The sequence below is a fragment of the Neovison vison genome, chromosome 6 (assembly GCF_020171115.1).
Source record: "Neovison vison isolate M4711 chromosome 6, ASM_NN_V1, whole genome shotgun sequence".
Taxonomy (NCBI): domain Eukaryota; kingdom Metazoa; phylum Chordata; class Mammalia; order Carnivora; family Mustelidae; genus Neogale; species Neogale vison.
The window spans coordinates 141135895-141162871 of record NC_058096.1 but is presented as its reverse complement, the minus strand read 5'-3'; the positions used below and the strand labels follow the sequence as shown (position 1 = coordinate 141162871).

General features: G+C 37.7%; 1 protein-coding gene across 4 annotated transcripts in view; it reads left to right on the top strand.

Moving 5' to 3' along the window:
- The window catches only part of TBC1D5 (TBC1 domain family member 5), a 555945-nt gene that overhangs the window by 392910 nt on the left and 136058 nt on the right, over positions 1 to 26977 (top strand). For all 4 annotated transcript variants that reach the window (XM_044252521.1, XM_044252518.1, XM_044252519.1 and 1 more), the window contains one exon: positions 15343 to 15485. In XM_044252521.1, coding sequence (XP_044108456.1) covers positions 15343 to 15485 — 143 coding nt within the window. The remainder of the gene's footprint in view (positions 1 to 15342; positions 15486 to 26977) is intronic.

The following is a 26977-nucleotide window of genomic DNA, read 5'->3' as shown; positions in this document are numbered from 1 at the left end:
ATGCAACCATAAAAAACAATAAGGTATTTTTAGAAATGCTGATTGATTGATTGATTGATTGGTTTTAAAGATTTTATTTATTTATTTGACAGACATAGATTACCCCGAGACAAGCAGGGGTCGGGGGGAGCAGTCTCCCTGCTGAGCAGAGAGCCCAATGTGGGGCTTGATCCCAGGAGCCTGAGATCATGACCAGAGCCAAAGGTAGAGGCTTAACCCACTGAGCCACCCAGGCACCCTATAAATGCTGATCTAGAATGATCTCCATTTTACTTTACTTTGGTTTTTTAAAAGATTTATTTATTTGAGAGAGAGAGAGAGTGCACATGTAAGTGAATGGTTAGGGGTGGCACAGAAGGAGAGGGAGAGTTTCAAGCAGACTTTGAGTAGAGTGTGGAACCTGACGTGGGTCTCACCCCGTGAGCCTGAGATCACGACCTGAGCCAAAACCAAGAGTCAAAAGATTAACTGACTGGTTACTGAGGTGCCCCGATCTCCATTTTAACAATTAAGTCGTTAAATTAAAAAATACGTGGTACAGTATATTCCCATATATGTTTTTAAAAGGTGCATGGAAGCACAGAAATGTCTCTGTGTTAAAGAAGAACATCGGCTTCCCTTAGGAAGATGGATTTAGAAGTAGAAGATCTGGGCTGAGAAGGGAAATGTCTTCTCGTGTCATGTCCTGTTTAAAAGTTAAATTTAAAAATTTAAAAATTTAAATTTAAAAATTTTAAATTCTTTTTCACCATTTGAAAACAAGATGGAATTGGGAGGGAGACAAACCATAAGTGACTCTTAATCTCACAAAACAAACTGAGGGCTTCTGAGGGGAGGGGGGTTGGGAGAAGGGGGTGGGGTTATGGACATTGGGGAGGGTATGTGCTTTGGTGAGTGCTGTGAAGTGTGTAAACCTGGCGATTCACAGACCTGTACCCCTGGGGATAAAAATATATGTTTATTAAAAAAATTAAAAATTAAAATTCTTTTTCACCATTTGAAAAAAAATTAAATTAGGAGAATAATAGCTTTATATAGTTTTCATTTAATTCATAGGCAATAAAAGAATTCAGGACGTGAGGAAGGTGGCAAGATAGGAGGCTATCTATAGTCAGGAAACAAAGGCTCTCAGACTCTGAGATTGCACATTTGTAGCTTCTCAGTACCAGCCCTCAGCCACAGTATCAGCTAGCTGATGTGGAAAGGAAATGAGTGTTGTTGATGGAAATAAATTTAAAGTATTTTATGTGATGTTTTTGTGCTTCATATTTGAGTTGGTTTATGAGCAGATTAATTTATGAACATATTATATACCATGATGCCCCCAGTAAGCTGGACTTCACTGAGTTTCTGTTCTCTCTGTTAGCCCGATATACAATTCTAGACCTCATCAGTCTTTCTAAAATCGGCTGACCAAAAGTGGCAATTAATTTTTCTTTGTAAGTTCTTAGTTCTTTATAGTTTCCTTAATGAGTTTCCTTGGGAAGAAGCACACTAAATCTTGTAGGATACCATAGCTGTAATCACCACTGTATGGTAGCTTGGGTGTTCATGAAATAGCAAGATCATGATTCATCAAAATAAGTCCTTCAGAAAGCCCTCTTTCTTCTACTCCAAGAGACACAGTTATCACACATTTGACAGCAGTGGTAGATACTGTGCATCTTGAGTCCTGAAACGTAGTCATTAATGTGGAGAGGAGATTTTTTAATATAAATCTGAATGAGGTATCCTTTAGGAATTCAAGAGGAGAATTCAAGAGGAGTATAAAAATGTAGGAGGAACACTGAGCTCAGAGCTAAATTATCATCCTATAAATCTACTATCTGCTTTTGGTCGGGTGTGCTCAGGCACTACCGTTTGCCTCTGTGGAGACATCTGCAACATGTAGGTGCCTACCCTGCTCCTTAGATCCATGATTTATGTACTGGAGGTGAGCAAAGAAGTCACCTGTGTCTGAAACATGCAGGAGTTTTCCCATAAGTGCCTCTAATGCATATATTCCACAGACCACTTGAAATAAAACTGCTTTTAGGTGGTTAAGGCGTATTTTTAGATCATCTACTTAGTAGTACTTTTAGATATCAAAGAAGTCATATAAATGCATGGTATTTGCCATTGTCATCAGAAATTTTCTGTGTTTATTTTAAAACATTGAGTTGCTATCTTCTGTACATCAGGAAATACATTTTCCTTGCTTAACGTATATCTGTCCTTTTAACAAAATTTACACACATACAGTTGACTTGTAAAGTTCTCTGGGCACCAGACTTCAGCTATTAACTAGGGAGCTAGGGATAAAATGAAGCAGCCAACTCCTCTTTAACCCTCTTTGTTTCCCTTTTGCTCATCATACTAGGGAAGAAAGCTAACTTGTAATTTAGAGGGTTCATAAACTTGATTAAATTCTAACAGGGGTCCACAACTCCTATTATATGGAAAATTGAATTTGTTTCACTATTTTATACTTTCATAAACTTTTGCAAAGAGGGTACTACATACCCATTGCCATTGCCTCTCAAACTTGTCTCTATTTGAACTTAGAACTGTCAGATAACTTAATTTTGTGAATTCCAGTAACTGCAGCTAGTTCCAGACTGGCCACAGGCATAGGCTCCAAAGCCAAGAGTCTGTATTCAGAGACTGAATATGCAAATGGACAGTGGCCAGACAGTATAGGACAGTAGAACTCTGACCCGCATAAGCAGCCCAGGAAGCCAAACCATAACCTCTGTGGCAGAATCAGCCCAGAACAGTCAGAACTTCAGTGACTGACACCTTTCCTGTTTTTGTCTGCTTCCAACTCAGGACCAGCCAGAGAAAACCAAATACACATGCTCCCCAAATCAATCACATATGCTGCTCCCTTTTTAGTTACCCTACAGCCATACTTAAAACCTTTAGTCAGGCATACCTGAAGCCTTTCGTGTTTTTCACTACAAAGCTTCTCACTCCCGTGACCGCTTTTGCCTCTTTGCCAAACAGGTGATGGTAGCCAGTTCCTTTGTTATAGCAAGCTTTGAATAAATATCCTCTGCTTATTTTTATTTGGGTGGTCTTTCTTTATTTCAGTTGTGCATTGAGATGTGAAAGGTTCCAGGAAATCTCCCTTATACAGAAAACTCTTTTCCACCAGGATGTCATAGAGCTGGCGGTAATGCCATTGGGTGAACATCTTGGAGTTTAGCTCTTAATTCTTCCAGAAATAACATTTTATTTACTTATTCAGTCACTCATTCATTTTTATTTTTATTGAAGTATACTTGATATACAATGTTCTATTAGTTCCATGTGTACAATACATCAGTTTCACAATTCTGTACATTAATCAGTGCTCCCCACAGTAAGGATAGTCACCCATTTGTCCCATTCAGTGTTATTACAGTATTATTGACTATATTCCCTGTGCTGTACTTTTCATCTCCATGGTTTATTTTCTACCTGAAAGTTACCTCTTTTTTTTTTTTAAGATTATTTATTTATTTATTTGACAGAGAGAGAGAGAGATCACAAGTAGGCAGAGAGGCAGGCAGAGAGAGAGAGAGGAGGAAGCAGGCTCCCTGCTGAGCAGGGAGCCCGATACGGGACTCGATCCCAGCACCCTGAGATCATGACCTGAGCCGAGGGCAGCGGCTTAACCCACTGAGCCACCCAGGCGCCCTGAAAGTTACCTCTTAAACTCCTTTATTTTGCCCATCCCTCCACCAGCTTCCCCTCTTTTAACCAACAGTTTATTCTCTGTATTTAAGATTCTGTTTGTTTTATTTTTTAAATTCCATGTGTAAGTGAAATTATACAGTATTTGCCTTTTTCTGGGTGACTTATTTCACTTAGCGTAATAGGCTCTGGATCCATTCATGTTATCACAAATGGCAAGATCTCATTCTTTTAATGGTTGAGTAATATTCTGTTATATATGTATATCACATCTTCTTTATCCATTCATTTGTTGATGGGCACAGTAGCCGTATCTTGGCTATTGTAAATAATTATGCAGTAAACACGGAGATATCTTTTTGAATTAGTGTTTTCATTTTCTGAGGGTCAGTACCCAGTGGTGTGATTACTAGATCATGTGGTATTTCTCTTTTCAATTTTTTGAGACAGCTCCATACTGTTTTCCACAGTGAGCACACCAGTTTACCTTCCCACCAACAATGCATAAGCTTTTCCCTTTTCTCCACATCCTCACCAACACTTGTTACTTCTTATGTTTTTTATAGTAACCAGTTTGACAGGTATGAGGTGATACCTCTTTGTGGTTTTGATTTTCCTTTCACTGATGAGTGATGTTAAGCATCTTTTTATGTGTCTGTTGGCCATCTGCTTGTCTTCTATGGAAAAATGTCTATTCAGGTCCTCTGCCCATTTCTAAATTGGATCATTCGGGTTTTTTAGTGTTGAGTTTTAGGAGTTCTTTATATATTTTGAATATTAAACCCTCATGGGATACATCATTTGCAAATATCTGCTCCAGTTCAGTAGGTTGTGTTTTCATTTTGTTGATGATTTCCTTTGCTGTGCAATCACTTTTTATTTTGAGGTAGTCCCAATAGTTTGTTTTTGCTTTGGTTTCCCTTGCCTGAAAAGACATACCCATGGGTATGTTGTTACGGCTGATGTCCAAAAGAGAACTACTAACATTTTCTTTTAGGATTCTTATGGTTTCAGGTCTCACATTTAGGTTTTTAATCCATTTTGAATTTATTTTTGTATATGGTAGAAGAAAGTGGTCAGTTTTTATTCTTTTGCACGTGGCTGTCCAGTTTTCCCAACACCATTTATTGAGAAGACTGTCTTTTCCCCATTGTAATTTTTTTTATCCTGCCTCTTGTTAATGTCATATATCATATTGATTGGTTTATGAATATTGAATTATCCTTGCATCCCTGGAATAAATCCCATTTGATTGTGGTGGATGATCCTTGTAATAAATTGTTGAATTCATTTTACTTTTATTTTGTTGAGGATTTTTTGTTGAGGATTTTTGCATCCATGTGTCATCATATATTGGCTTATCATTTCTTTTTTTGTAACGTCTTTGGTTTTGATATCAGGGTAATGCTTGCTTTGTAAAATGAACTTGGAAGCATTCCTTCCCCTTCAGTTTTTGGGAGCAATTTAAGAAGAATAGGTATTAACTCTTCATATTTTTGGTGGACTTTACCTGTGAAGTCATCTGGTTCTGGACTTGTGTTTGTTGGGAGTTTTTGATTATCAGTTCAGTTATATTACTAGTAATTAGTCTGTTCAGCTTTTGTAATTCTTCCTTATTCAGTTTTAGAAGATTGTGTATTTCTAGGAATTTATCCATTTCTTCCAGGTTATCCAACTTCTTGTTGTCTAATTTTTCATAATATTCTCTTACAATTTTTTATATTTTTGTAGTGTCAGTTATTTTTTCTTCATCATTTCTGATTTTATTTATTTGAGTCCTCTGTCTTTTTTATTGATGAGTCTGGCTAAAAGTTTATCAACTTTATCTTTTCAAAGCATCAGCTCTTGGTTTCATCAGTATTTTCTATTTTTTTCCCATAGTCTCTATTTCATTTATTTTCACTCTAATCCTTTATTATTTCCTTCCTCCTACTAGCTTTAGTCTTTTATGTATTGTTTTGTTTGTGTTTGTGTTTGGTTTTTTGTAGTTCCTTTAGGTGTAATGTTAGGTTGTTCATTTGAGATTTTTGTTTGTTTCTTGAGATAGGTCCGTATCGCTATAAACTTCCTTTTTAGAAATGCTTTTGATACATCCCAAAGATTTTGGACCATTGTGTTTTTATTTTATTTTGTATTTTTTTTAAGATTTTATTTATTTATTTGAGAGAGAGAGAGAGTGCGCGCACAAGTGGGGAAGCAGTGAAAAAGGGCAGAGAGAGAAACAGACAGGGAGCCTGACACAAGGCTGGATCCCAGGACCCTGAGATCATGCCCTGAGCTGAAGGCAAATGCTTAGCCAACCGAACCACCCTAGCAACAGTTTCTTTTGTATTTTAAATGCATGTTTTATTCTAAAGACAGATCTGGGAAAGGTGAGAGTGCAGAACCTTGGAGTGAGAACAGCTCACAGGTGAAGCAGAATAAGCAAACACTGGAGAGATGGCGGTTCCACGAGGCTCCCTGTACTCTACGGCTTCTGCATGGGAAATGCCAGAATACCCTTTAAAATCCTGGTAGGATGGGTATTCTTTTTTTTTTTTTTTTAAAGATTTTATTTATTTACCTGACAGAGAGAGATCACAAGTAGGCAGAGAGGCAAACAGAGAGAGAGGAGGAAGCAGGCTCCCTGCTGAGCAGAGAGCCCAATGCGGGACTCGATCCCAGGACCCTGAGATCATGACCTGAGCCGAAGGCAGCGGCTTAACCCACTGAGCCACCCAGGCGCCCCAGGATGGGTATTCTAATTTGAGGACCCACACGCAGAACTGAGCCACTTTCCTCTTGGGCTCTATCTCTTTGCACTAAGCTAATCAGTGATCTCCTGTCACGTCCCAACTCTCTTACCTCATTAGAGCCAATCACAAAAGAGGCCCAAGAAAGCCATTCGCTCAGAGCTAAACATGAGGGGCCTCAAAGTTCACTTTGAGTGTTCACCTTGCCTTCAAATGAGATTATATCTATCCATCATAGTAAATTTATATTTAAAAAACATTGACTTGTAAATGTTAACATTTAAAATGTCACAGTTTTTATAGCCTTGTCTTGGCATTTCTTCATCTTATAATACACTGGGAATTTAAAAAAAAAAATCACAGTGGCCTACGGTTTCCCAGCCTCTGGGAGGTCTGCCTCTCTCCCACATCCATGTCTGTTCTTTTTATTGGATAATGTTTTTATAGTGTTTGTGGGGTTTTTTTTAAATAAAAGTTTAGAAGTTAATAGAAATGGAATATGAAGAGGTGTTTGGCTCCGTGTGCTTTCTGTCCCAGCCAATAGATGTTTAGTGGTCGCTGGTCCAATGACTAGACATGTTGAGTAAGCTGATTTGAAGACCCACACCCAGGACTGAGCTGTGGAGATGTGGAGAGAAATCAGAATTACCAGAATGTGATTCTCTTCTTTTGGCCCGTAGATCAGCAGCATCAGCAGGAACTAATTCAAAAATGCAAATTATCAGCCCCCACCTGAATCTCAAAATGAGAATCCCAAAACTTTCTGTATGGGTTTTAGCAATGGTGTTTTAATAAGCCCTCCAGGCTAGTCTAATAAATATTAAAGTTTGAGACCACAACTCTAATTAGAAGAGTCATTCAATCATTTAAGCCTTTTCTTCTCCTGGAGTAACAATTTCCATGAATACATGGTAGATTTTAGGAACCCTGAGAGTTGGCATCTTAAAATGGACAGGAAACAGAAATCTGTTATCTAGGCCAGTGTTTCTCAAACTTTAATAGACACACACATCCCCTGGAAGTCTTATTACTATGAAGATTCTTATTTCAGGAATATTGTATTAGGGGCCTAGGAGTCTGCACTTCTGACAAGCTCCCAGGAGATGATAATGGTCTTAAGATCATGCTTTAAGTCGCATGGTCTTAGTAGAAACAGGATCCAGCCGAGGAGCATCCGAGGCATGAGCAAGCAGGTTGCCAGTGTTCAGGAAATGTAGGGGGAGGCCTTAATCAATTCTGACATAGGTGTGATCACTTACGACTTAACGTGGGTATCCAGGGGTTCTCTACAGAGATGAGAAACTTTAGGGAAACATCTGCTTAGCAACTAGGAAACCTGTGAGAGATCAAGGATGTAGGGTGAAGATCAAGAAGACCCCTCATTAAGAAGAGCTGACAGGGGAGAAGGACTCATATTAATTTAATAAACATTTGTTAATCCCCGACTTTATGTCTAATACCAAGTAAACTCAAGGAACTTGTGATCTGCTAGAGGAGGGAGAATAACCAAACCAGACTACCAGTAACTAACCCTTCAGCTGGAATTTGCCTATCAGTGCCTGTATCTCTGGAAAGTGCAATTAGGACGGGGAGAGACTGATAGATAATGGAACCCCCAAACAGTAGCCATAAGTCCCTGTCCTAGCCTCTGAGCAGTCAGGTGGGGTCAGGGTAATGACTTACGGGATCGGGATCGGGAAGAAAGAAGGAAGACAGAGTAAGTAAAATGAGTCCTCCAGACTGTTTACAGCTATAGGTAAGTGATAAGGTGAAAAGGAAACCAGTACCACTGCTGCCTTTTAGGAACTGGTTCACTCTGACTTTCTTGATGATGTATTTCAGCTTACAGGTTCGTCGTCTTCCCTTGATCCAGAATCACATACTTTTCAGCTTGATGTTATGCTTCATGTCACTTCTTCCAACAATGTGTATAAATGCTTCAGAAGCTTTATGCAGAGGAATTTGAAAAGTGTTACTCAGAGAGGTTAAGATCCCATTGGTATTTGAAATGGTCTATGACAAAAAAAAGTCACACAAGTTTTTGTTTTTTAATGAGTTTCAGATTAGGGAGGATAGGAGCAATTATTTTTAGCAATTCTCTGTATGCTCTTTTAGAAGACTGATTTGATCATAATTCCCTTTCCAAAGGTAAAATGACAGAACAAAGCCTATTTATGGACTTTCTAGAAGTAAAAATTATCTGTAGTATGAATAAAGAGTGGTGTTCACGGAGCCTAAAATTAAATTTCCCAACATAACCATCAACTGTCCATTAATTCTTCATGGTGTTGTTTATAGGCAGTAGTGGCTTCCACGTAATTTTCTCAAGGAGATGTCCAGTAGCAACTGAATACTAGTGGAGCCCAGGCAAGTGATAGGATAGAAAAATCTGCTCTTAGCTACTTTTACTCCCATAGTCCTTTCAAGGCAGGACTCATATTCTAACTGCATACTGGGTTGGACTATAAAATAGGATTCTCAAAGAGAGCACATCCTACTGATGCAACAAAATCTGTATTGAAGGAATACCATATTTTATAGGGTTATTTGAATTTGCTGGTAAGTCACACATTCTAAAATTCTTAGCCCTTGAAATACCATACTTGTAAACCAAATAGCAGGTATACATTTAAAAGAGGGGTGTTTGAGTGTGTGTGTGTATTTGTGTGTGTGTGTGTATTTGTGTGTGTGTGAGTGACAGAGAGAAAATATTCAAAGATTATACAGCTTCTGAACATATGATGGTCATCTTCTATCCTCAGTATTCTCATGAGAAAAATGCACAAGCTCTGTTTTCTATTCAGACTATTTTTGCAAAGGGTATATTACAGTTGTTCTGACAAAACAGCTTCAAACATTTGCCAAAGAGAATAAATTACAGTAGGAATGGGTGGTAATTATTAGGAACTTATTTTTGGAATAAGAAACCTTCCTTAATAAAGGGCTATGTACTGCCCTCTGAAAGGAATAGAGAATTTTCCCCAAAGTCAAAAACATATTTTTAACAGTTGGTGTACATATCCTGTGGGGGTTAAATTAAGTTTAACATGTGTTCCCAGAAAGCTAAATTCAAGCTGGGTTCAGCCCATGGATTACAAGGTGCACATAGAAATCAAATTTGAGTTCTGTAAAGATAATAACTAATTCAGAGTTTCAGTTCCTTCTACTTTTGAAGCAGAGTTTAATGGGCTTGAAGTATTCAAATCTTTCTGTAACCCATGCAGATCCCAAACATTTTTTAAGAGTACTGAATTGAAATAGTATTAGATACAGAAAAAAATTCATGAATAGGCTAAGCACCTTCCAATAATGTATTCTGCAGCACTGTTAAGAAGAAGGTGAAATTGGAAAAAATGCTTTATTTTGGCTTCCATCTTTTGTACTCTATTCTGCAAAGAAGAACGAATTAAAGATAAGAATGCCTTGTGACCCTAATTATAAGAACTGCAATATTTGGTTTTAATTTTAAGACTATTTTCACAGAATTGATATAAAGGAAAACTCAGGGTAAATTAATTTAAAAAGAACTGTGTGCAAAGGAACACAATACAAGACGAGCCTCAACTTCATCAAGGAACTACCAACCACAGAGATGAATGCTTTGGTTTGCTATTGTTTTCCTGTGATACTAATACAGAATTTGGACTCTGTGTTTATTCTCTATGCTGCTTGGGTTATTTAAAAATTAATTGTTAGCTTTGAAAAGTATAAGTGAACAGAAGGCAAAAAAGCAAAATTCATATCATTAAACAAAAATCTAACATTGCTCTGTTGTGTTCTAGTATGCTTGTCCAGTGCTATCATTTTGTGATCACAAGTTGCTTAAGATACCCTTATAATGTTTGTTAAATTAAATTGAATATACCTTTTTTATTTTACTTGTTCTTCTAAGCTGGCTATGCCTATATCTTACTAAAGAGTTGTTAAAGGAAAAGGAAATTAAGATATAGTATAGAAGTTTCTTTCTGCATGTATAACCTACTACAGCCATGTTGGATGAAGTATGAACCTCAAATTGGTCATTGTCATAAACTACTAAAAAAAAAAATGGATTTCTCTTGGTGTTTCCATGGGTCATTCACCAAGCAATAATACCATCAGGAGTTACTGATCCCCTGGGAATAGCAGCTTAATTACACAGAAATTTTAAATTGAGAATAGTGGTATAACTGCAGACATAGAAACAGTCCTGTCTTTGGGTGGTTTATTATTAAATTTAATACCTCAGATGGTCTTTTTTGTTTGTGTAGATTTTAATTACTAAGTAGGTCTGGTAAAATATGAATTATTGTATTATCACAAGTGATAAAATGTGTACGGTTATGAGCATTGCAATCTGCAGGTGTAACAGACATAAAGCAAGATTAATAGTATGAAGCAATTAAACTGAAGCTATCTAGAAGGTGAAAAGAAAACCTTAATGCTACCCTTAAGTGTAAGTTAAACTTGCGCTAAATATTTTTAACTGCAATAAAAGCATGTTAATTTTAGGAGTGACTTCTTTCTAAGACCTCATTTCTTCGAGTAAGTTTTCCTTTCTAAGAATACAAAAGCTTACTGAAATAATTTCTGCTGGTAACTCATTCCATAAAGAACGGAATTTTTCCTTGGCTTTTAAGCTCAATGAAGAAAGCCCAAAATAGCACAGGAAATTTTGTGTGTGGTGAATATATGTATGAACTAAATCCAGTAGGGATTAAAGTGATTAAATTATTGATAAGGTCATTGTTGGTCCCAAAGCTCTCCATTAGTCATACAGTACTACTTAAATATTTTGAGAATTTGGCTTTAATTTTCCTATAATCGCATATAAGATACAGGAAACTGTGTTTTGCTTTAATTTTATACCCTTGCATGTATAACAGTCTTATATAAAAGGAACATGCCAAGCATCTAATAATAAATTTTTTTCCTTATGTGTTTCTGGGGTTTTTTTCTCCACTTCCTGAATTATTTTTATGTTGCCTCTACCAAGATCACTGCCTGTATTTTCAATTTAGCTACACCTTTGCCTCTCAGTAGCTTGACAGGTGGCTTCACAGTGAGTTTATGAAGACCTTGGTAAACACATAGAGCACTCAGCAAAGTGTACAGAGCTCTTTATAAAGAACTTTCTGGATAGTTCTCTTTTTCTGTCTCCTGTCTCTCTTCATCTGTCTCTGTCTCTGTCTTTCTCTCTCTCTCTCTCTCTCACACACACACACACACACACGTACACAGAATTTGGTTTTTGCCCTGGAATTATTTAGCAGTGTACTTGGCAAGGTGAAACTTCAAAAATAAAGCAATGTGAAACATTTATAAAGCAGCACATCATAGATTACATATTAAATATAAAAGTACTGAGGACTTACGTTGTGTGTAGTTTTGATGATATGTTTTATTCAATGTAGATGACAATATATTTGCAGTTCTCCCTCTTGACAGTGCTGCAGTGGAGATATCTAGTGGAGATACACTTAGGTATCTGTGGGGTCATTTTTGAAGCTAAGCTAACAAAACCCCAAGCAGCAGGAAAGTTGCATGACTTTGAGCAGTAAACGGGGCATTTTGTTATAGAAATAACAGGAAATAAATAATTCCTTTAAAAGGAGGGGGGTATTTTCTTCTTTCCTTCTTCCCCCCTCCCTTCCTTTCTCTCTCTCTTTCTTTTTTTCTCTCTCTCTCCCTTCTTTCCCCCTCTCTCTCTCCATCTCTCTCTCTCCTTTCCTTCCTTCTTTCCTTCCCTCCTTCCTTCTCTCTCCTTTTTATCCCCTCTCTCCCCCTTTCTTTCTTCTCTCTTTCCCTCTTTCTTTCCTTTCTTTCTTCCTCTTTCCATTCTTTCCTTCCTTCCTCTCCTCTTTCTCTCTTCCTTCCTTTCTTCCTTCCCTCCCTACCTCCCCCTCCTTCCATTTTCTTCCTTCCTTTCTTCCTTCCATTCCCTCCCTCCCTCCCTCTTTCTTTGCTTTTCTTTCTTTCTTTCTTTCTGTCTTTCTTTCTAGCACTGATGAAACCAAAGCTGTGATTTTCCATAAGAAAACGAGAGGACTTTGAGCTTTAAGCAAGGGGCAAAAAGATGGTATTGTATTCTCTGTGGAGAATATCAGACCATCAGGTGTTTTTTTGTTGTTTGTTTGTTTGTTTTTGCTAAATGATATCTATTTTAGCATGAGAGACATCAACTTTTTTCAAAAGTCATTTTTCTTTTAATGAGAGATAGCAGGAAAAACAAAATTTTCCTCCCACACATAAGAAGGGTAAGCAAAAATAATGTCCTTCAGGAAACACCAGCCTTAGTTAGGTAAGTGGGCTTATTCAAATAAGGCAAGTATTAAAATAACCTCCCAAGAATGAAAGAAGTGAGTTCAAGGCACAGTACAATTTATAGGTATGATTCTTTTTTTTTTTTTGGTTGTTTTAATTCTTTGAGTTTAGTTGACACAATGCTACATTAGTTTCAGATGGACAACATAGTGATTCAACAAGTTTACACATTATGCTATGCTCACCTCAAGTGTGTAGCTACCATTATATAGGTGTAATTCTTCAATTTTGTACTGACATCCAAATTTGAACCAGAATGATCAGTTAAATGTCAGAATTTTCTATTTTGAAACTGCCAAAATTTGCCTGTCCATTAAACCAAGATAATTCTTTTTTTAAAAGATTTTATTTATTTATTTGGGGGGATGGGGAGAGAGAGAACAAGCTGGAGGGAGGGGCAGAGGGAGAGGGAGAAGCAGACTCCCCACTAAGCAGGGAGCTGGACATGGCACTTGAACCCAGGACCCTGGAATTGTGACCTGAGCCAAAGACAGACACTTAACCCACTAAGCCACCCAGGCGCCTTAGCCAAGATAATTCTTAATTATATTATTTTTCAGCTTTATTGAAATATAAAATTTATTTTATAATATAAATATAAAATTTACATAAAATTGTAAGCTATTTGAAGTGTACATTGTAATGATTTGCTATATGTATCTGTTGTGAAAGAATTCCTCCCATCGTTAATTAGCATATAATATACATCACCTCACACATTTTCTTTATTCATTCTTTCATTCATTCATTCATTTATGGTGGGAATATTTTAGTTCTCTTGGCAAATTTCAATTATCAATAATACAGTGTTACCAACCACAGTCAGCATGTTATATTTTAAATGTAATTTTTTTGATGAATTTTTCTTCCGGTTGAATCAGTTGAATAACTGTAAATGACCACATTCTGTTCTAGTCATTTAATAATGCAGATACAATTATAAGTTTAAAGATTCTTTAAACAGATGCCTAAAATGGTTTAATCCAGCTACTTTTGGATTTGCCCATTCTGTGCTTCCCCTGATACTCCTTGCAAGACCAGTTAATTCTGTCATTAAGAAGAACATCCTATGTAATTTAGAGATATTTTGGTGCTTAGAATAGTAAATATTGGCATTTGTAATTTGAAAGAATTAAAAATGTGTGGAGAAAGAATGTTTTTCCCTGAATTACCTAACTGCAGGCAATATTAGACCAAAAAATTAATTTATTTTAGTCACCTCTCATAGTGGAAGTAGAATAAGAATTAAAAGATAAATAAAAATTGTAAATGATACTGTAACAGTTTTAAAAAAGATAAATGTTACTTAGGCATTCAATCTTTTTCCTGAAAAATTGAGTTTCATAATTTAAGATGTAATTGAAAATAGAGTTTAATTATTCTATTGATTAATTTGATAACGTGAATGAAAGAATTTTAGTATTTGATTGTATGGTATGTGGTTCCTAATAACTGTGATACATTTGTGTAATTCTACACTATATTATCACAGCTTTGATTTCTCCTTAAATATGATAGTCCCTGAAGAAAGTATTTGAATTCAGGGAAGGGGTGGGGGGAGGGGTTGGTGCTCACTTTAACCCCACAGATGGTTATATTTGGTTTCTAATTTTGTGAGGAGGTAATCTGTTTTAATTAATTTTTTCAAGAATTCCCTCTCTTCTGTGCTACTTATTATACTAGAAATTTAGAATTTTTGATTCTTTGTTATGTGCCAGAACCACATAGAATTCTAGCTGAAATTCCTGTAGAAAGATTTGTGTAAGGAAATTGTAGCCATGTTATATACAATTAGATGTAAGTGGATAAAAAATGGATATCAAAGTGAATTATTTTTATTTTCTTCTAAGAATTATTTATGAGTAGCTTAGGGTTTGTTGAAAGTTTGAAGTATAGCTTTTTATGCTGTATAATTATATGCAGATCTTGTTCAGTATTCTTATAAGCTACCCAGATGTGCTTACAGCACAGATACTCATTTTCCTGGCCATAGAAGTGACTCTTCTATAAACAGCCCTAAAAAGATAACCTCACTAATAAGGTATATCTATTCTAAAGTTAAAAATAAAGTATTACTGTTTGTTTCATTTGAAATAGCTGTCTGTGCCTGACAATGTATATATTTTTGTTTTTTTAACCACATTTAATTTTAAAATAAATATTTTAAAATAAGAGTGAAATGTGCGAATGCAGGTTTCTACTTGGTTATAGTTAATTGCTGTACAATTATTTGCAACACCACCCCCCAAATCAGTAGTGATCATAAAATTTTAGAAAATTCTATTTTTTAAAATTCCTAACCTTACCTATGAGGCAACTGTCAAACCACTCTGCATTCATTTTCCTCTTTGCCTTTTGAGATTTAGGATTTGTATTAAATATGAAAGATTTCTACCTTTTAAAATATCATGGTAGTGTTTTATATGTATAGAAATAAACTTCAACGATTGTGGCCCAGTTATAAAATTACAAAATTCACTTGAAAGCTTAAAACTTGGATTTTACTGTATTATATATTTGATATATAGTATTTGCCTTGTGTGATCAATTAAAAATTATCATTTTTTTCACAAGTATAGTAGAAAATGATTCCTCTTTATATTACTTCCAGAAGTACACATTTCTGAATTTTGGTGTTGTTTCTTTCCAGACGATGGGTCCGGCTACTGTTTGGACGAGAGTTCCCCCTGCAGGATCTTCTGGTGGTCTGGGATGCCTTGTTTGCGGATGGCCTCAGCCTGAGTTTAGTTGATTATATCTTCATAGCCATGTTACTGTACATCCGAGATGCTCGTAAGTGTTAATGACCTTGCCTACATCCAAGTAGGTGGTCCTGATTTTTTTAATGTATTTTATCTTTTAAATATACTTGTTCTTTTATTCTGAATTACTGTACCTGCATTTTTATAGTAGGTAACATATTGAGCATATTAATATCTTTTTTGTTAGTTAACTATGTACCTATTGGGAGATGTGGGTGATTTTGTCCTGAGAGAATTAGACTATTCTTCAGAGCCATTTTTCTAAAGACTTTACTCCTGCTTTAATCTCCTCATTACACACATTTGTGAAATGCACAAATAAAAAGCCCGCATTTCAGATATGTTTAGAGCTCCACCTTCTGACAGGTAGGGAGTATTCAAAGATATTTATCAAGAAATTGGAGCTATTTTTATAGTATCAACAACTTGCCAATAAAAAAATAAATATTACATTTAAAGATATTTTAACTTCTTCTCAGTTATATTTTGGCCAAATGTATTTCTCAGTAAATTGCCAAATGGTAGACGTATTCCTATCTCATGAGATCTACCTTAGGATGCTTGCCATAGCTGGGAAGCCGGTGCCTCTCTGGAGTACCCTGATAATCTTCAGCTCGAAGAAAATACCAGAGCATGTTTTAAATTTCGAAATACCTCAAATTGTTTTCCTTCTCAAAAAAATAATCTCTGTCCACAAAACAAGATTTGTAAGCCAAAATATAGTTAGGAAGATTGCACAAAGTGATGATTAAATAGGGAATAAGAAAAAAAAACTCTTAGGAGTAGGACTTTGTCAGAACATAAACTGTTTGGAATCATTCATAATCCTGACTGTTACACTGCTGTGTGGTTCTCTTTATTTGTTCACTGAATACCAGTGGCACCAGATGCTCTTGTTGTGCCTCTGGTGACGCTAATAATATTCTTTAAAATTTTAGATTATACTTTTTTAATGCCCTCAAAATTACTTGAATGAACAAGTGACAGGAGCACCACATTTTATCCAAAAATTGTGGGTTTTTTCTGTGCCTCGAAGGTCAAATAGTTTGGGTTTTGACAGACTAAGTGAAAACTTCCTTCTTTCTAAGTCAGAGCTAATCAAAGAACATGGAAATCATAAGAACTAACATCTGGAAAGTAGAGAAAGATGTTTGGGTAGATTTGATGGATACTAGATTTTAGAATATTCGATACTAAGCTCTCATTTTAAAGTAGTAATGAATTTTTAATGTAAATAATAAAAAAAAACAAAAGGAATGAGTAGCCTATTTTATTATAAAAGGGGTTTAAGATAATCTTTCCACAGAATTTTCCAATTCAAACAACTGTTGAAATGTATTCTGATTTTCTTTAATCTTAAACAATGGAGTATTTGCTCTTTTCTTAACTTTGGTATATCATAACTAGATATTTTTTTTAATATATTTTTTTTCCAATTTATTTATTTTCAGAAAAACAGTATTCATTATTTTTTCACCACACCCAGTGCTCCATGCAAGCTGTGCCCTCTATAATACCCACCACCTGGTACCCCAACCTCCCACCCCCCCGCCACTTCAAACCCCTCAGACTGTTTTTCAGAGTCCATAGTCTCTCATGGTTCATCTCCCCTTCCAATTTACCCAAAAGCACATACCCTCCCCAATGTCCATAACCTTCCCCCCTTCTCCCAACCCCCCTCCCCCCAGCAACCCACAGTTTGTTTCGTGAGATTAAGAGTCACTTATGGTTTGTCTCCCTCCCTATCCCATCTTGTTTCATGGATTCTTCTCCTACCCACTTAAGCCCCCATGTTGCATCACCACTCCCTCATATCAGGGAGATCATATGATAGTTGTCTTTCTCCGATTGACTTATTTCGCTAAGCATGATACGCTCTAGTTCCATCCATGTTGTCGCAAATGGCAGGATTTCGTTTCTTTTGATGGCTGCATAGTATTCCATTGTGTATATATACCACATCTTCTTTATCCATTCATCTGTTGATGGACATCTAGGTTCTTTCCATAGTTTGGCTATTGTGGACATTGCTGCTATAAACATTCGGGTGCACGTGCCCCTTTGGATCACTACGTTTGTATCTTTAGGGTAAATTCCCAGTAGTGCAATTGCTGGGTCATAGGGCAGTTCTATTTTCAACATTTTGAGGAACCTCCATGCTGTTTTCCAGAGTGGTTGCACCAGCTTGCATTCCCACCAACAGTGTAGGAGGGTTCCCCTTTCTCCGCATCCTCGCCAGCATCTGTCATTTCCTGACTTGTTGATTTTAGCCATTCTGACTGGTGTGAGATGATATCTCATTGTGGTTTTGATTTGTATTTCCCTGATGCCGAGTGATATGGAGCACTTTTTCATGTGTCTGTTGGCCATCTGGATGTCTTCTTGGCAGAAACGTCTGTTCATGTCCTCTGCCCATTTCTTGATTGGATTATTTGTTCTTTGGGTGTTGAGTTTGTTAAGTTCTTTATAGATTTTGGACACTAGTCCTTTATGATGGACTGAAAATGTATAAGGTCTTCAGTTACCAAAAATTTGCCTGTTTTACGAAATTAATGAAATCTTAGCATAGGAAACAGGATTAAATTTTAAAAAAATATCTAGTTAGGAACATTCTCTGGAACATAACTAGATATTTTTTTAAAATTTAATCCTGTTTCCTATGCTAAGATTTCATTAATTTCGTAAAACAGGCAAATTTTTGGTAACTGAAGACCTTATACATTTTCAGTCCATCTATTGATGTTATAAAATCTATGGGAAGATGTGGACAAATGCAAGGATAATGAAGTTGTGTATTCATTTCAATATTTAGAATAGTTTATTTTAATTTGCCTGGTTGAATCCAGAACCGTGGATGAGAGCTCCTAAAAATAGGATGATTATTAAATATTAAGGGCCATTGCCCCTATGCTCAAGAAGTTTTTCAATAGTAGGAAAGAGTGACATAATCAATTGTAAACTAATATATCCAGTGCTGTGGTTGAGGTATGGATAGGTAATAGGAAAATTTAAAGGAGAGGCAGTGAGGGGCACCTGGGTGGCTCAGTTGGTTGAGCGTCTGCCTTCAGCTCAGGTCATGATCTCAGGGTCTTGGGATCGAGCCCCGCGTTGGCTATATGTGCATATAGGCATTTGGTATTAGAGTGCGAAGGGAGACCAACAGGTTATGAGACCAAAGAAAGTGAACAGGGATAGGATCATGATAGATATCTTTATCCGATAAATAATAGGAAGCTCTTGAAAGGTTCACAGCAAAAGTACAGTCAGTATTAAATCACTCTGGTGGCCCTGTGGAAAACAGACTTAAGGGAGACAAGAGTAGAGTAAGGAAGTAAGATAAAAGGTAAGACAGAAGTCCAAGGGGAAAACTGTAGATTAGAGAAATCCTCAAAACTAAAGTCAATATGTCTTGGTGCATAAATATGATGGGTGAGGGAGAACAGGAAGTCTAAAATGATCTCCAGCTTGGAGAGTTGAGTGGCTAGGTAATATGTATAACTTGGATAGGGAATGCAAGGATTAGCAGGTTTTAGGAATGGAAATGATTATGTTTTGGCCCTACTGAACTGGAGATCTGTGAGAAATCACAACCTGAAGATTTGGAAAATAAAGCTCAATGTCACAGTCAGGGCTACAGATTCAGTTTTGCAAATGGTTAATAGGTATGTGTTAGTTAAAACCATAATAGTAGATGTGACCCCTAAGAATAGGGTAACCATATATCCTGATTTGTTTGGGGCAGTCTTGATTTACACCTGCTAGTCAAGAGTGGTAATTATTAATCTTCCCTCCTGCACTCTCAAAGGCATCCTATTAGGATGATAAGAATTACACACTCAGCCTACCTAAAGCAGGTGCTTACAGAAAAAGAAGATGGGCAAAGATGGAACTCTGAAGTTGACCTCAGTGTTTAAGGCACCAGAGAAGGAAGGGCTTGTGTTGTAACCTCACAGGACTGTGTTATCTGAGCCAAGGGAAGTCATGTGGGTTGGGAATATTGAGGTATAAAAAGGTCAGGCAGGAAATGTCCATTCAGACTTGGCCCTCTGGAGGGACAGTCATCAAATACCTTTGCCAGAATGGTTTAGTGGAGTGGTAAAGCAGAGGCTGGATTATGATGGGTTGAGAAGTGACTGGACAGTTAAGTATAATAGCTTTTCCTACAGTTTTGTGGTCATTCCTCTTATCTTCTGTATAAATTACAGTTTCAACTAAAAAGTCAATTAAATGAAAAGGAAAGAATGTGGGGATAGCATGTGTAGAATAATCTTTAAAGAAAGCGGAGCAGAGGAGACGAAAGATGTAACTAGGGATCAGTGCAGAGGCAAGGAAGGGTGGATGGGTGTCTTTAGGATGAGATCAGGGTTCACTGGAGGTGGGGGAGAACAAACCAAGGGTTTACTTCTCAATCAGTCTTAAGTTCTATAACGGATCAGTACTAGTTTTTCCCTGTTCCATTGATGAGATCTATGAAAAGATAAATTACCCTGTTTACTTCAGGTTTTTTACTTGTTTATTGTTGCTCACACCCACTCCTCTACCCCCACAATTAGAGACCAGATTTTGTCAGTCTTGGTTTCCTTGCTATATCCTGGCATCCAGAACAGGGCCCAGTACATAGTGATCTTGACAAATATTTTTTGAGTGAAATAATTGAAGAAATAAGGGCTTAGAGACAGTGGAATGAAGTCAGGAATCCTGTGGCAGACTGGCTGGGGAGCAGGAATAAAAACTGGTGCTGATCGAGGAAGAATGTACTAGGCAGGTTTCAGAAATACACTAGTTTACAGGTAGACGGGATGGGAAGTGGAGGAATCCCATGTCTGATAAAGGAGGAAGCAAGGTTGTCCTTGCTTGTGAGGCATAGTAAGGTTTTAGGAGTTTTAGAGGAATTACCTGGGAAGTGTGGGAGAGATGGTTGACCATGGACTAGGACAAGGTGGTCTAACTGTTGAAGATCCTATTCTGCAGAGACAAACAGTGGGCAACAGCACCAGGACTTAACGTTATGATTTTCCAAGGCATGCTCAGCAGTCCAGGTAAGATACAAAGAAAGCAGCTCATGATCTAGGCTCCAAGCGACGCCCAGGTCCAAATCATTAGGTAGAACTGAAGGGAAGCAGAAGGATGGAGGGTGTTGAGTGCATTTTATGAGGGTGGTTTGGGATGTGTGGGGGAGGAAGGCATGGCCATGAAAAGACAATGGGGGAAATCAGAGTGTGAAGGGATTTAAAGTAGGGTATGAGATTGAAAAGCACCAGAGGTGTGGTCAAACAAGAGGACATGGAGCAGTACTGGGTATGGCCAGAACAGTCGAAGTTAGTTTAGGGGAAAGTAAGTCATTGAGGAGATCAAGATATCGTGAGGCAGCTTGGATTTTCATTTCGTCCTCTGTGGACACTTGACCAAGAATCATGGTAGCAAGGTGGCATCCTCTGCCCCCCTGCTGGAGGTTGCCCAGGCAGTGGTAACTCCAGGAAGGCTGGGCCCAGAGGCACAGGCATTACTCCCCAGAGGAAAAGATGGAGAGGGAGAGGAGTAGCAGGAGGAGGACGCTGAACAGGATTGGGTCAAATGCATGGGAGGATAGGACTAGTAAACGAGCTTACATTTTAGGCCATGGTCAAAGTCAAGAAGAAGATGGACAGTTTGCCAGCCTCAGTGTTCCAGTTAGAACTTTAGTGTCAAGTTTTTCCTCCATCTCAGTGGATTCTGAATCATGGTGCCCTGCCTAGAGCATCCAGAGTGGTTATATTTATTACATGTAGTAGTTTCAAGCCCATTCATTCAAAAAAGTCTAACTAAACATCACTGTATGAGGCTCTGGGCATTACATGTATTCTCTTCAAGCCGATATATTTATAGGTGATATATGTATATATATAGGTGATATATTTATAGCTCAAAGAATGGCGTGCTTGGGGAAACTAAAAGAGCCTTCCTCCAGTGACCGCATCCTCCTAGGCGTTCAGTGTAGGGCTTCAAAGGGCCAGTGATCATGCTGATACTGTGCAAAATATCATGTACGTGTGCCTTTCCCAGGGCCGAGGGTATATACCTTACATCCTCTTCTCAAAGGGCTATATAACCTGAAAAATGGCCAACTGCATCTAGTCTAAAATTCTGATTTTACAGGCACTGAGGAGGTGTGAAGATATGCTGAAGTCCTAACCCCTAGTACCTCAGACTATGACCTCTTTGGAAATAGGTTGTTGCAGATATAATTAGTCAAGATGAGTCATATTGGAGTAGGACAGGCACCCTAATGCAATACAACTAGTGTCCTTAAATAAAGGAGCATATGTGGACACAGACGTGCATGGAGGGAAGCTGATGTGAAGACGCACAGGGAGAATAATGCCATATGAAGATGGAGGTACAGATTGGAATGAGGAACACCAAGGTTTTTTAGCTGTCACCACATGCGAGGAGAAAGCGGAGAACAGGTCTTCTCTCTGAGCCTGTGAAGGAACAAGCCAGCACTGGAAGTAGGAAGTGACAAGGATTCTTCCCTGCAGGTCTGAGAGAGCATGGCCCCGTCAGCACCTGGATTTCAGACTTGTATCCTCCACAACAATTGGACAATAAATATCCCTGGTTTTAAACTGTCCAGTTTTTAGGCACTAGGTTACAGCAGCTCTAGCAAACTAATACAGTGCCCTTGGCAGTTAAGTGATTTAAAACAGTCACAGTTGGTCTGTGGAGCTGGATCCTTTTGTCCTATTCCCGTCCCCCCTTTGTTCTTGTTCTGCCCCTTTCACTGCTCTTGGCATCTCATACTTAATTTTTAACAAAAGTACCCTTATCGTGTTCTTCCTGTACCTGGAACAAAGCTTTCATTCACTTTAAAAGTAATCTAGTTAGTCAGGCAAGTACAGTATTCAACCACTTAATAGATTTCGTATATACATCTTCATAAAGCTTCAGAGTTTGAACCCAGGTGCCATATTTGGATGTTAGGAAGCCGGAGGGAGGCCATAGGGCTAGTGGCAGGCAGGCTGGTTTTCATATTACCTTTTCTGTTCCTCAAGCCCTACCTTGATTTTATTTAGTAAAAAGTAAAATTGCACACTGGGAAAAATGATATGAACATTATACAGATTTTAAAATTTAACCATTGAAGTAATGGTCAAATGGCTATTCTTTGAATGAAACTTTTGCTTTACTAAAATTACATAGGATCCATTTCGAAATAGAATTATTCCCAAACATTTTAATCAAACCATAACAAGTTTATTGTCTTACGTGTTATAAGAAGTGGTTTTTGATTCTTTGCTGGATTGTATGGATGGAGCTTATATACACTAATAAAGGTTAGGAGATAAGGAAGTCTACTCATGAACCATTACTCCTATAATAGTTTATTAATAGCCATACTCTCATCACAGTATTGTTTTTACGGCCTTTTTCCGAACTGTAATAAAGTCACTCATGTGGCTCTCTCTTTCCCCTGGCACTACTTACCTAAATTGTACTTCTATTTTCAGGGCTAGGACAAGGCAGCTTTTTCCCAAACCTTCCCCAACTATTCTAGCCCACATCGATTTCTCACTTTTGTATTCCTAGAAGATTTTAATCAATACAATGCAGTGTAACATTTAATTATACTCTGTCTTACGCTGTTCCTTATTGCACGTTAGTTCTACCTTCTAAAACAGATTGTAAGCTCTTCAGGACCAGAACCACATGTATTACAGTTCTTCCCTAACCCTCAAAGCATCTGGCGCTCTTCATGTGCTCAGTTTTTGGGGTGGTCTCAGATGGAAGGGTAGCCTAAAGGCCCGGACTGGGGAGGTGGCATGGATATGTGTACAGTAACTGCTGAGAAGACAGGTGCCAAGAAGCTTTTAGAATAAGAACTCAAATGAGTAGCTTTTTGTTTTTTTTTTTAAATACACTTTTTGACATGGCTTTTTTGAAGCAAGCATTGTCTACTTTTTAGCATCAGATTTTTCACATCTCTTTTTCTATTGATTTAATTGTTTTTGATGAGTGCCTACGAAAAACATTTTCCTGATTTACAGTAACTAAAACAATACAGTCAACTTCATTTAACAATAGATCTTCCTAATTAGAAAGTATCTCTTACTGATTTCTTCCCCTTTAGTTTTCTCTCCTTTTCCCCATGAGGGTGACAAACCATGAGAGACTCTGGACCCAGGGAAACAAACTGAGGGTTTCTGTGGGTGGGGGGTAGGAATTGGGGTAACAGAATGATGGGTTTTAAGTAGGTCACATGTTTGTGGTGAGCACTGGGTGTCATGTGCAACTAATGAATCATCAAATGTTACATCAAAAACTAATGATATACTATATGTTGGCTTGCTGAACATAAAAAAGATTAAAAATTTTAAAAAAAGAAAGTATCTCTTAAATGTTTATGGTATCTTTTAACATACACTCTCTCTGAACACTTGGTAAGTGGAAAACTTGTCTTCTTGGCCCTTCTGCCCACTTCTTACCTTGTGTTTTCAGCCAGCATGAACATGTCGCAACCCTGTCATTTTCCTGGGTTTTCTCTAGGGTCGTCTTTAGCCATCTCTTGGCCTGGCTTTGTGTGGCAGTTGTATCTTCTTCATGGCTTACAAACATTGTTCCTTTTCATTTTGCTTTAGATCTCTGCTTAAACTCCTCAGCCGATACCTGTCTCTCTGCCAGTGTTTCCATCTGTCCTACACCAGAATTTCTATTTCTCTATTTTCTCATTAAGAGCATGTTCAACATTATACTGATGTCAAAATGCAGTTTATTTCAACTACAAATCGAATTTATTTGTCTTTCCTGGAAAAGCTTTACCCAACCTCATGGACTAAGAAACAAAGGCTCTCTTCAATTACATAGTAGTGTGTTACAGAGTTTTTATCAAAGCACAAATTGGTGGTCTTGTTTTTAAAGGAGTATTTAAGCACTTCCTGACTGCCAGCTCTCTTCCTTCCCAGACATTAAATGTTGCCACTCATTTTCTGACCATCGCAGATGTGGATATTAATATAATCCTTTAATTACAAATGCCATTTATATTTATATTTTAATTTAAAAATCTTTTAAAATTTCACTAAGTTAGGCTGATACATCATAGTAGTGCTTTTTTTTGTGGTTAGATTTTTAAAAACATAGGCCTTTCTTTTTAAAGAAGTTTTAGGTTTGCAGCAAAGTGGAATTGAAAGTACAGAATTCCCAGGTACCCCTACCACCACATACACACAGCCTACACCACTATCAACTTCCCTCACTACAGTAGTACATTTGTTATAATTGAGCCTACGGTGACACATCATTATCACTTAAAGTCCCTAGTTTACAATATAATTTGTACCTTCTATGGATTTGGGCAAAACATATAGCGACATCTATCCTTCATTATAGTAAGATCTGTGCAGTTTCCCTGCTGTAAAAATGTTCTGTGCTCTGCCTGTTCATCCCCGTAACCCATGACAACCACTGATTTTTTTTATTGTCTTTATAATTTTACCTTTTCCAGAATACAATATAGTTGGAATCATACAGTATGTAGCCTTTTTAGATTTGCTTATTTCACTTAGTAATATGCATTTAAGTTTCCTCCATGTCTTTTCATGGCTCGATGGCCCATTTCTTCTTAGCACCGAATAATATTCCATTGTCTGGATGTACCACAGTTTATTTACCCACTCACCTACTAAAGGACATCTTAGTTTCTTCTAACTTTTGGCAACTATAAATAAGGCCACTGCAAATATCACTGTGCAAGTTTTTGTGTGGACATAAGTTTTCATTTCATATGCATAAATACCAGGCAGCATGATTGCTGGATAATATGGTAAATTTGAGGAGCTCAGTACAATAGATGGATTCAGGAACTCCAGGATACCATCTATGGGCAAAAGCCAGCAACATTACATGCATCACTGGAATCTTACTCAGAAATATTCAAGATTCCATGTCCATCTATCTGTCAGAACACAATGTGAAGAGTCCTGCAAGTTGACTACAGTCATTCTCTCTGATGATTAGAGAAAAGGTGATGATAATCTTGTTCTCCCTGACTACTGACTTGCCCAGCTTTCTCACCCAGGTCTCACCCTCTCTCCTTTTTAACTTTTTCCTCGGCTTTCCCCACTTAGTTACTCCCTCACCTCACCTAGATTCTTCTTCCCTGTCAGTTCACCTGCCCAGAGCTGAGTAGAAATGTTATTGAAGAAGTGATTAAGGATATCATATATGATGTGTTATATTGAGCTCCTGCATTTACCCCTGTTGCTCCTGAAACCCCATTAAATAGCATAAACACACAGGACACAGAGAATTAGGAAGGAGATTACAGAGATTTTTGGAAGTAGGAAAGCAGATGGGTGAGTGATAACTGACTTAGCAGATCCAAGAAAGCTAAATACAAAATTGATAATGGAGAAAGCCAAGAAATAACCCATAAAATGCCTAAAAGCATAGAAATTGGCAGTGCTAGGTATCACATGGAAATTGGTAGGGGGAGGGAAAAAGTTAAGACTGAAAAACAAGAACTGGTCAAAAGTGTATTTAAGAAGCTGTTATATACTCGGGTTTCCAGCCTTACTCGGATCTCCGACCAGTACGTCAAGGATTTATCCTAGAGGTGGTAAAATGGATGTCTGGACTAGGGACCTGGGGAGTTTCAGTGAACATGGAGCCCACCAGTGTTCTTTTACCGTCTTTAGTATTCCCAAACACTGGAACTAGACTGCCCCCCTCTAGAAGAAATTTGGGAGATTCTTCTCTGGGGGAACCCAGTGAGCCCAAGAGAAAAGGCCTAAAAATGTAGGCTCAGGGATTACCCAAGAATGACCATATAGACCCTAGAGTTAACAGACCCACTCATCGATGCACACAAAGCTTCAAGTTACCTTTGGACTCGCCCATTCTTGGACATGAGCAGATCACCAAAAAATCACCAAACATTTGAGAGAAGCATCAAAATCAAAAAATGGGCAGAAGATATGAACAGACACTTCTCCAATCAAGAAATACAAATGGCTATCAGACACATGAAAAAATGCTCATCATCATTAGCCCTCAGGGAGATTCAAATTAAAACCACATTGAGATATCATCTTACACCAGTTAGAATGGCCAAAATTAACAAAACAGGAAACAACATGTGTTGGAGAGGATGTGGAGAAAGGGGAACCCTCTTACACTGTTGGTGGGAATGCAAGTTGGTGCAGCCTCTTTGGAGAATAGTGTGGAGATTCCTCAAGAAATTAAAAATAGAGCTTCCCTACGACCCTGCAATTGCACTCCTGGGTATTTACCCCAAAGATACAGATGTCGTGAAAAGAAGGGCCATCTGTACCCCAATGTTTATAGCAGCAATGGCCACTGTCGCCAAACTATGGAAAGAACCAAGATGCCCTTCAACGGATGAATGGATAAGGAAGATGTGGTCCATATACACTATGGAGTATTATGCCTCCATCAGAAAGGACGAATATCCAACTTTTGTAGCAACATGGACGGGACTGGAAGAGATTATGCTGAGTGAAATAAGTCAAGCAGAGAGAGTCAATT